General features: G+C 38.4%; 1 protein-coding gene across 1 annotated transcript in view; it reads right to left on the bottom strand.

Moving 5' to 3' along the window:
- Positions 1 to 290: 290 nt before the first annotated feature.
- OMA1 (OMA1 zinc metallopeptidase) overlaps positions 291 to 10,289 on the bottom strand; it is a 30,875-nt gene continuing 20,876 nt past the window's right edge. The window contains exon 9 of the mRNA XM_015831564.1: positions 291 to 1,451. Coding sequence (XP_015687050.1) covers positions 1,242 to 1,451 — 210 coding nt within the window. The 3' untranslated portion in view covers positions 291 to 1,241. The remainder of the gene's footprint in view (positions 1,452 to 10,289) is intronic.

The raw sequence follows: 10,289 nt of genomic DNA, 5'->3' as shown, positions 1-10,289 counted from the left end.
GAGTTAACATGGCTCCTCCCTAGCAATTCACAGAGTATATTTATAGTAGTAATACAATTAGCTGCTTTAGTGTGGCAAGATTTCTGATTATAGGTGAGGAATAAATGAAACTACTCAACATGTCTTTCTTGGTTCCTGGAACAGGCTGACAAAAAAGAACACTAGAGTTTTTATTACAAAACTTTTTATCAATGTATGGAAATGTTCTGGTGTATTGGCCTTCAGCGTAAAAAAAAAGTCTTCATACAGTACTCATGTTGATTTAAGTATGAAACCTCTGCTACGTTTACTTGTATTTATTTCCACAACACTTTGGGCTTGCTCTACAATATGTAGTGATCTCAAAACTAAGCATGGTTGGATTTTCTTACAATCTGAATGGGAGACCAAGAGAAAATGTCAAAGCTGGAGAAGAAATTGGAAATAAAAAAAAAATATCCCAGGAGATGGCAACAAGAAGTTACTTCCTTATCGACACTAAGAAAACAACATGGATGTAGTCTTGTAGTCACCAGTTGAGCATACTGTAACACAAGGTTAACTTTACCCCATTCAACCTGTCTTTTGGAAATGAAAGAGAAACTCAACATGAAGTCAACAAATTAGATAATGTTCTGCCCGGTTCATTGTACAGTTTACTGCACATTGCTTCTTGAGACAAGACAGTGCAATTTTTTTTGCAATTCAACACAAGGTGAACAAAGGTGTGCAAAGCTTACAATAGACTGTGAGCTAGTGAATATAACTTAAATGCACCGTGCAAACAGGAGCCATATTTAAACAGACATTCAAAGAGAAGCAAGATTTTAATTTTTCCAGAACCAGAAGTGAAAATCCTTCCTGACGGTTCATATAGAAATAAAGCTGGGTATTATAATGTGATATAAATAATAGGCATTTTAATTGGACAATCATTTCTTTGTTTTTGAGTATCTGGTGCAACAGCCCTTGGTAGATATCTTGTTATGTAAGTAGAATCCACACTTCTATGAAGTAAGTTTCAGGCAACTCCAAAGAGGGATGAATTACAACCCTGTGTATAAGAAGCCATCTTCTGCCAATCCATCCAAACATTATGTTCCTTATCTACATTAGGACTGGAAAAAAATCATAGTCATGATTCACATCGTTCTCTTCATGTTGTCATCAGTATTTACACAAAAAACTATGGCATATGATCCACTATGTGATGAGCATTTGGATAAAAATATCCAGAAATATTTTGGCTTTCATCCAGAGTGTTATTTTCCTGTGACATGGTCTACTGGCATTGTATCCTTTTTGGCGAATGGAAGTTTAATGTTAGGGGGGCCAGAACCAAGAGGAGTGATATTTGGCTTTTTTTGATCTCCAGATGCTTGCAAGAGATGCTGCATACTCAGCTGGAATATAAGGCGGGGATCCTGACCAGGCAAAGATGGACAGTTGCAACTTTCCCTTATTTTAAGTGCCTGCAAAGAGAGAAAGGATGTGTTATGACACAAACAAAAAGCTCATCACCAACATTTACCCCAGAAATCCATAATTCCAACAAAAACCTCAGTTTTGCCTCATTTACAATTTAATATTGTTGGCGTGGATTGAAAACTTCTCTGAAGTATTTTTTTTAAATATAACACTTCCACCTATTTTGCACACTACCAATACTTTTAGAAAAAAAATCAAAGTAACTTTTTGATTTGCACATGGTCTTCTCAATATTGCTTCTAAAAATTCGCTAGCTGTAGACCCTGTCATTTTCACTTACCAATCAATAACTTCACAGATATTTGTAGTGACAGAGTTTTCTCGTATTCTCTTGTTGAACATAAGCCACTGCATGACTGCATTAATGTCAAATGGTATTACTCAAGCCAAGCATAACGATTTGGGTTATTTCTTAAAAAGAGGAAATTCAGTTCCTTTCATACCAATGTAGCATGTTTTTTTTTAAATCTTGCAGTGTTTGGTGGTTGTTGTTTTGTTTTGTTTTTTGTTTTGGTAAAAACAGAGTATTGTACCCATCTTCCCTTCCTTTAATTTATTTATCTAAATTAGCAGAACATCGGCAACAGAGACAAAGTCACAAAAGACACAGCATAGCTTAAAGTAGTATTTTGTCTGTGCAAGTTTGAGGAGGTAAGAAGGGCCTGATTAAACATACTTCACACTGTTTTATCATCCATTAAATACAAGATGAAGGCTATAGGCATGAGAGATAGAGGGTTATGCTCAGCATGAAACCTTCTGAAACTTTAGGCCCGTCAAAATGATATTTGCAACAATTTCCTGAATGAAGATTTATTGCTGGCACTGAAAATTTAGACTCACCGAGGGAATGCCTTGTGCAGGATATTTTATTTTATTTAGTGCCAATAATGTTGTAGACCACAAAGTAGTTTAAAACCTGCTACTGGGTTTTAGCTTGACCTATGGTGCATTTCCACAACAGAAATAACACTGTATGGAAACAAATATCGGTGAGATCTATTGTTATTTATTTGGAATAAAATTCCATTTAGTCCAATTACGCTTCCTCAATAGTGTATTTTGGACTTCAATCTAAAAAAATGGCTGCTTGCATGTATCTGCATGTGGAAATAAAGTCTTAGGTCTGGGCAAATACATTTTTTCCATATTTACAAATCTCATCTCTGCAATGTTCCAAAAAGGGTAATTTTCTGCTGTGCTGCCCCATTTCCATCATTCCCAAAGGTGTTCCTGTGTCAGTATAAGGAAATGAAAGAAGAAACCTTTTTTTGAAGTATGGACTGAACGTTATGCAATTTGCTTCAACAGAGCAGAATAATTAATCATGAAATCTGTCTACAAATTTTAATGCATACTTGCTATTTAGATGTTCCCAGACCTAAAATAAGAAAATAATGAATATGGCATAGGCAGAGGTTTGACACCTTTCCTTCCAAATGTTTCCAACAGCATCAAACCCCAGAAGGCTGCCAAACTTAGGAAACAAGGATCGCTTGAATTTCTGAATGAACTTTATCGCAAATAGGATACTGTGGCAGAACCTGGAAAGCCTGCCAAAGCAATTCTTCAGACTGATTGATCCCTAGCGCCATAAAGGCAGAATAATCGGTACTCCTCGACTTACGACCACAATTGGGCCCCAAATTTACATTACTAAGCAAGGCAGTTGCTAATTGAGTTGTGCCTCATTTTACGATCTTTTTTGTCACAGTTGTTAAGTGAATCACTGCAGTTGTTAAGCAAATCTGATTTTCCTCGTTCATTTTGCTTGTCGGAAGCCAGCTGGGAAGATTATAAATAGTGACCACGGGACCTTGGAACATTGCAACTATCCTAAATATACATACATGCCAGTTACCAAGTGTCCAAATTTTGATCACGTGACCATTGATCCTGCAACAGTCATAAGTGTGAAAAACGATCATAAGTCACTTTTTTTCAGTGCCGTTGTAATTTCGAAGGTCATTAAATGAATGGATTTCATATACTTTCAGTCTCTTGGTCAAGCTTAGTCCCTCCCTTTTCTGAGACATCAACACTTCATTCTAAAGGCACTAATTTTTCCCCACATAAAGAGCCCCTCCAGGAGAAGGATTTTTTTTCAGGATTTAAGCAAGGGAAACCCCCCATTATTTATACCCTCCAATTGATGCTAATTTCATTTTGAAAGCCTGCTAATGTTAAAGGGAAAGCTGTGCTATCTGCCCCTTAACAACAACTTACCTTCTTCTAGCATTAACTAGTGCTAATTCCTTGTTTTTTGTTCAGCTAGCCCCATTTCTTTCACCAAAGCAAGTAGAAAACATATGAAGCTACACAGCATTAATTTATTATTTTGATTTACACGTCTGCCCCAACTCAAAGCAATTCTGGGTGGAACACAATTAAAATCAATGCAATAGCTAAAACAGCAACAGGAACAATAACAACAAAACCAACAACAACGAATAGCATGTCATGAGGAAAACGCATACTATAACCATACAGATCAAATGAGCACACCAACCATTTATCCTAGAGCTTAGGGCAGGGATAGGCAACCTTGGCTCTTTTATGACTCGTGGACGTCAACTCCCAGAATTTCTGAGCCAGCATGGCTCAGCTTGGAAACCTCTCCCTTTCCCCTCAGCATGGCTGGCTCAGGAATTCTGGGAGTTGAAGTCCACGAGTCATAAAAGAGCCAAGGTTGCCTACCCCTGGCTTAGGGGGGAATGCCAGGTTTAAATGTCTAAAGACTTGCAGAGCCAGAGCAATAGCATCTGGGGAAGATGCTCTTCTAGAAGACAGGCACCATGACAAAGAAGGCCTGCTTTTGAGAGCTCTTCAGATACATTGATTAATGGATGGGGTTTGCCCACCCTGTTGGATCTTACAGGGCAGGCAGAAATAATGGGAGAGCTGTAAATGCTGCAATAATTACTATTCAACTTAGAGCAAACTAGGTTGTCTGGATCCTTTTCAGTCAGGGTTCAGGTAGGGTTATGGGACTGAGATTGCGCTCTTAGATGACCTCTGGTGGGAGCAGGATGGTCCAGCCATCCTCATTATTCTTGACCTCTCAGCAGTCTTCGATACCATCATGGTATCCTTCCGGAACTGCTTTGGGAGTTGGGGCTGGGTGGCATTGTGTTGCGTGGATTTTCCTCCTCCTTCTGTGGTCAGTTCCAGTCAGTGTTGATGTCAGGAGGGGGGAAGAGATCAGACTGCAGCCCCTACTTTGTGGGGTGCCCAAGGCTCAGTTCTCTTTCCTCTCCCATTTAATATCTACATGAAGCAATACAACAGTTCAGGGTGAGGCATCATCAATATGCTGATGATACTTAGCTTTATATCTCTATCACAGGACATACACCTAGGTGTTGGGCCTTTTGTTTGTTTTAAAACATTGGCTAAGTTATCAGTGTGGATAAAGAGAACACTGGAAAATGGGAGCCTTATAGAAAACTCTATTGCAAATTGAATGCTGGAAGTTGGCAATTGAATGCAGATTGACAGTTGGATACTGGAGGAACAGAGGAAGCTGAATTGGGATGTAAGAACTGCTCTAGAGCAGGGGGTCTCCATACTTGGCAACTTTAAGGTGTGTAGACTTCAACTCCCAGAATTCCTGAGCCAGCCATGCTAGAGAATTCTGAGAATTGAAGTCCACCTGTCTTAAAGTTGCCAACTAAAGTTGTATCTTTAGTTGTTACAAGTAATGCAATATTGTGTATCTTTAGCTGTTACAAGTGAACACACTATATGTAAATTTCACTGAACATTTCTTTTTACCAGTAGGGTGAAGGAAAAAATAAAATCAATATTCAGTGTCACTATACACATTTATACTTTGCCTTATGTTTTCTTTGGGCACACTTCAAGTACCTTGGCTTGTAGTTTTCATTATATTTTGGAGAAAGTAGTTAAGCCAAAAAAAAAAAAGATTCTGGGACTGATAGGAATAAGTATTGTATTAATATCATTATCAATGCATTTCCTTCTTCCATGTGTTAAATTATAGAAAGCTACATGTTTGCTTTATTAATTAAATCAAACAATGCCAATACTTGACAGTTCGTATCTAATTCCCAGACTCAATTTTCCTGGGAAATCCTCCTTTTATTGAACTGACTTAGAAGGAATCCTAGCAGAATTGAATCTTAGCAAGAAAAATAGCCTAATCTTGGCCCATTACCACCTTTGCCATTTAAAACAGCTCAAGAAATTCACAGCGTGATTAAAGCACTCTCTTGAGATTTAATCTGATATCAGCTGTAATCCACACTGCATCCCAATGTTCATTCATTGTTATTTAGCATTTTTTAAAATATTATTTGTTCTTTGGCAGATAAGAAGGCACGGGCTTACTAGATGAAAGGTATGCTGTGCATGATTCAGCTTCATTTGTGCTTTGGGGCATAACAGATCTATAAGAGAGGTCTGGAAGGGATAACTACTCAATTAGAAATTACTATGCTTTGAACAGTCAAAAACAGAAAAAAAGATGACGATCCTATGTTAGGAAATAGTGTCTTCATTTATTTCTGCTCATAAAGGCTCTTTCAAGACACAGGAACTCTGCCAGGAAAAGAAGCATCAATCCTCAGAAATAGTTTAAAGCCCAGCCAGTTGCTCCTTTCTTGCAAGGCAGAGACCTCTTAAATGTGTGTTCAATGTTAGAAACACTTTCTTGACACGTACCTAGCGAGCACAAGCAGTCTATATTGTTTGATAGCGTGCAAAAGCTATTAAAAACGATGAACTGAGAATTATTATTTCAATTCTGCCCTTGTGAACGTTCCACCTTATGGCTCAGCGTAAAGTCCGCATGAAATTTAATGTGATCAGAGATGCACAAAGACAGAACAACACGATTTACCCGAAACTTCTAGAACTTTCCTGAGCCTGCAGTTAGCATTACTGGTCGGACCAATATTTCTTACAGGCTAGTAGTTCTTCCCACCCCCAATCTGGCATAGCATCACAAATGTATACAAGTTGAGATTATTAACTTCACAAAAGTTGTGATATTTGAAGATGGTCTAAAACAGTGGTGGCGAACCTATGGCACGGGTGCCAGAGGCGGCACTCAGAGCCCTCTCTGTGGGCACGCGCACCGTCGCCCCAGTCCTAGGCCTTCAGCTGGGTTTTATAAAACCTTTTTGCTTTAGGCCTCCGCCGCCATGTGCAAAAACAAAAAAAAGGTTCAATCAATCAGTCAATTTCAACTTCTCACGGGGAAAAAAAAGATCTTGGAAAGTTGGAATTGATTGATTGAACTTTTTAGTCCCACCCAGTCTGCCGTTACCACCGCAGCCACACCCAGCCAATGGGCCACGCCCACCCAGCACCCAACGATGCATAAGTGGGTTTTGGGTTGCAGTTTGGGCACTCGGTCTCTAAAAGGTTCGCCATCACTGGCCTAAAAGATAACAGATAAATTATGCCGATGGAAGCTTTAGCTGTGTCTTGTCTAATAGGAAGCCTCTTTACACCACATCCCTTAAGTATATAAGTATACACTGTACTTTCTGCCAAATTCTGGTTGCTTCCCCAAAGCAGATGCCACCTTCATTATGTATACAGAAAACAACATCTATTGTATCACTTAAGAGTTCGGATTATTGGAAGTATGATTACCTTTAAAAAGGCCAGGTTGTGAATTATCCCCAAGGAACAGGACTTCAAAGATTTGTAAACACCATTTTTGTTTTTGCAAACCTTACAATTTTATAGTCAAGTAAAATAAATGTTAAAGGAAAAACACAGTAAACAATATATATAGTCTCCTGAATTACAGTGCTAACCCCGGCCTCAGATTCAATATCTCAAGTAGAAATAATCCCAGTTTGGGAACCAATGACACAGTTTAAAAAATAATTTATGGTCTCCACACAAGTTTGTCTCCTTATCATCTGCTTACACAAATATTCACAGATCGGCAGCATACACAGTATCCTAAATTATACATTCCCAGAATATTTTTCTCCATCTATCTTCGATCATCCAAGTGTTAAATTTCCCCTCTGACTTGCTTATCTTAAATCTCTTCAAACCAATTCTGTATTTCAGATCTCTCCTCAAGGATTTCTTTTTCCATGCTAAATTGAAAATCTCCTTCCACTTCTTGCTATAAAAGTAATAGCTTTTCCTTAAATAAATGTGCCTGTGTTTTAAAAAATTGTCATCTTCCAGTCTCAGCAGATTAGAAGTGAGAATGAGTTCTTAGTTTCTCAATGTAAGTAAGCATTTGGTTATACTCATGGAAAGTTTTTAACATACAGTAGTATTCATGATTTACTGCATCAAGATTCCTCTCATTTCTAACACTATGACACTGAGTGGAGGGTTAGATCTGTAAAATAACAATAACACCATCTTTCAATAAGAATATAGCAATATATTTTAATATGCATTATGGTCACAAAACAGAAAAGCATGAATGTAACCATGAGTCTTTCCATTTCAGGAGGTATTCTCCAGCATTAAGGTGTGTGGAGCTGCTTCAAAAGAAAAACATATGCGAAGTACAATAATGGAAATGACCCACAATCACAGCTGTATAGGTTGACATTTGATTAGTAAAAATATGAAAATCCCTCCTTTTTGAAACTAACAATTAAACTTTAGCAGTTAGCATTAACTTAATTACGTTCAGTTAAATGCAGGAATTATACAGCAGGATTCATTCAAATTTTCAGCTAGTTTGTAGATGAAAACTGGAGATAGGGTAAACGCTTAAATTTTCAGCTACAAATCAGAAATTTAGACTCAAAGATCTCCTTCAATATTCCCAATAATTTGAGAGTTGTGGAGACTACAAATTCACATGATCCAAACAGAGAAATTAACAAATATTTTAACTTATTCATAAATTATTTGGAGCTGATTATTTAGAACAGCTAAATAAAAAATAACACTGAAGATCAGAAGAGGAGGAGGAAGAGAAGAGAGGAAAACAGTAACTAAACTCAGGGAAAAGGCATTTCAATGACAAATTTTATTCAATGCAAACATGTATGCACAGTGCTAAAACTTGAACAAAATATCTAAACTTTACTGATGGAGTCTGAGATGGCAACAACTGTCCTGGGAAGGAATCACATGAATGTGATGGATAGTTTGCCGAAATCATCAATTCCATTTGCAGCAAATTCTTTGTCTAGGCTTAATAGGATTTTTTTTTTTTGAAAAAATGTCAATATCATACTGTTTTATGTAATGTTTTTATGTAATGTCCTATGATCATACTCGAGATACCCTATATAGCAGGGGTCCCCAACCACCGGTCCATGGACCGGTATCAGGCCGTGGCATGCCAGCAACTAGTCCGCACAAACAAGCAAAGCCCCATCCATGGGATGCAGGCAACACACAAAACCACACACCCTCCAGTCCACGGGAAAACCTCTCTCCACGGAACGGTCCCTGGTGCCCAAAAGGTTGGGGACCTCTGCTATGCAGTATACCTGTCTTAAAAAGAATATTGCCAACTTGGAACAAATTCTAGGAAACACTAATCAAAATAATCACATGACTGCAACTACTTTGTTATAGTGAAGAATTATGACCTTCACTTTTTTCATTTTAAAATATGTGAGTAAAAAGAAAGATAGCATTCGTGCATATAATATAACAAAATACTAGGTATTCTGTAGAAACAACAAAGGAAAACATTTTTGTCCTTCATAATACTAAGTTCTGGGGACATCCAATGAAGTTAAAAGTAGGGAGAAAGTCAGGACAGAAAAGGGAAGTTCTTCGTATAAAACGTAATTAAATTATAGTATTTGCGATTACAAATGATTATCACTGACATTTCAGCAGCTTTAGAATGGAATTAAGACCATTCATGACTGCTTTTCATGATAGCTATGTATAACCTTTAGCACTGGAAGCAATATGCTTCTGAATATGAGCTACAGGTAGTCCTCAGTTTATGATCATTTGTTTAATGATGGTTCAAACCTACGATGGCCTCGAAAAAAGTGACTTACAACCTGTCCTGGAAATTAGGACTATCATAAAACCTCTATGGTCACACGATCGCAATTCAGTGCTTGGAAACTGGCTTGCATTTATGACAGTTGCAACATCTTGCAGTGGTCACCATTTGTGACCTTCCCGGCTAAATTCCAACAAGCAAAGTCAATTGGGGAAAGCCAGATTCACTTAACCATTTGATTAACCTAACAACCATGGTAAAATGGACATAAAATCGGGTCTGGTCATGTGATGACTCACTTAACGATTTTCTTGCTAAGCGATCCAAACTGCTGTCCCCATTTGTTTGTAAGTTGAGGACTACCTGTTCTGCAGGATGCAAAAGTGTTTTTAACATTAATGCTATTTTCTTCAGCTGAAAATCTGATTCATTATCTACTTCACTATCCCTTATATACATATACGGGAGGGTGGAAGAATCCTCCACAGTGTGTTGGGGATCTCACCATCAACATACTGAAGGAAGAGACTTCCGGTGGCAGGCGACTTCGTCGGTCGCAGCTGTTTGCTGCCTCCCGCCTGTTTCGCGTAAAAGCCGGTTTGACAGCCAGCATCAGCTGTCAAACGGCTTGATACCTTTCCCCTGGGCATAAGGGGATAGGTGAGCTGCCCGGGGTAGGAGTTGAGTTCCCGAGTTGTCCTATATGGACGATGTAGGTGAGAACTCCTCCGGAGCCCCGAGGATTCTCCGCGATCCAGGACGCCTTCGCTTCGGCGAAGCTAGAAGCCGCCGCCACCGCTGCAACTTGAATTTAATTGTGAGTTTTACTTGTAAGCAGACGAACCAACTTTGGAAGCTTGCTTTTTATGTTTGACTTTACTTTAACTTGGATAAT

Source organism: Protobothrops mucrosquamatus, unplaced genomic scaffold, assembly GCF_001527695.2.
Source record: "Protobothrops mucrosquamatus isolate PMUCROS unplaced genomic scaffold, P.Mucros_1.0 scaffold_261, whole genome shotgun sequence".
NCBI lineage: Eukaryota > Metazoa > Chordata > Lepidosauria > Squamata > Viperidae > Protobothrops > Protobothrops mucrosquamatus.
This window is presented reverse-complemented; position numbering and strand designations above follow the sequence as displayed.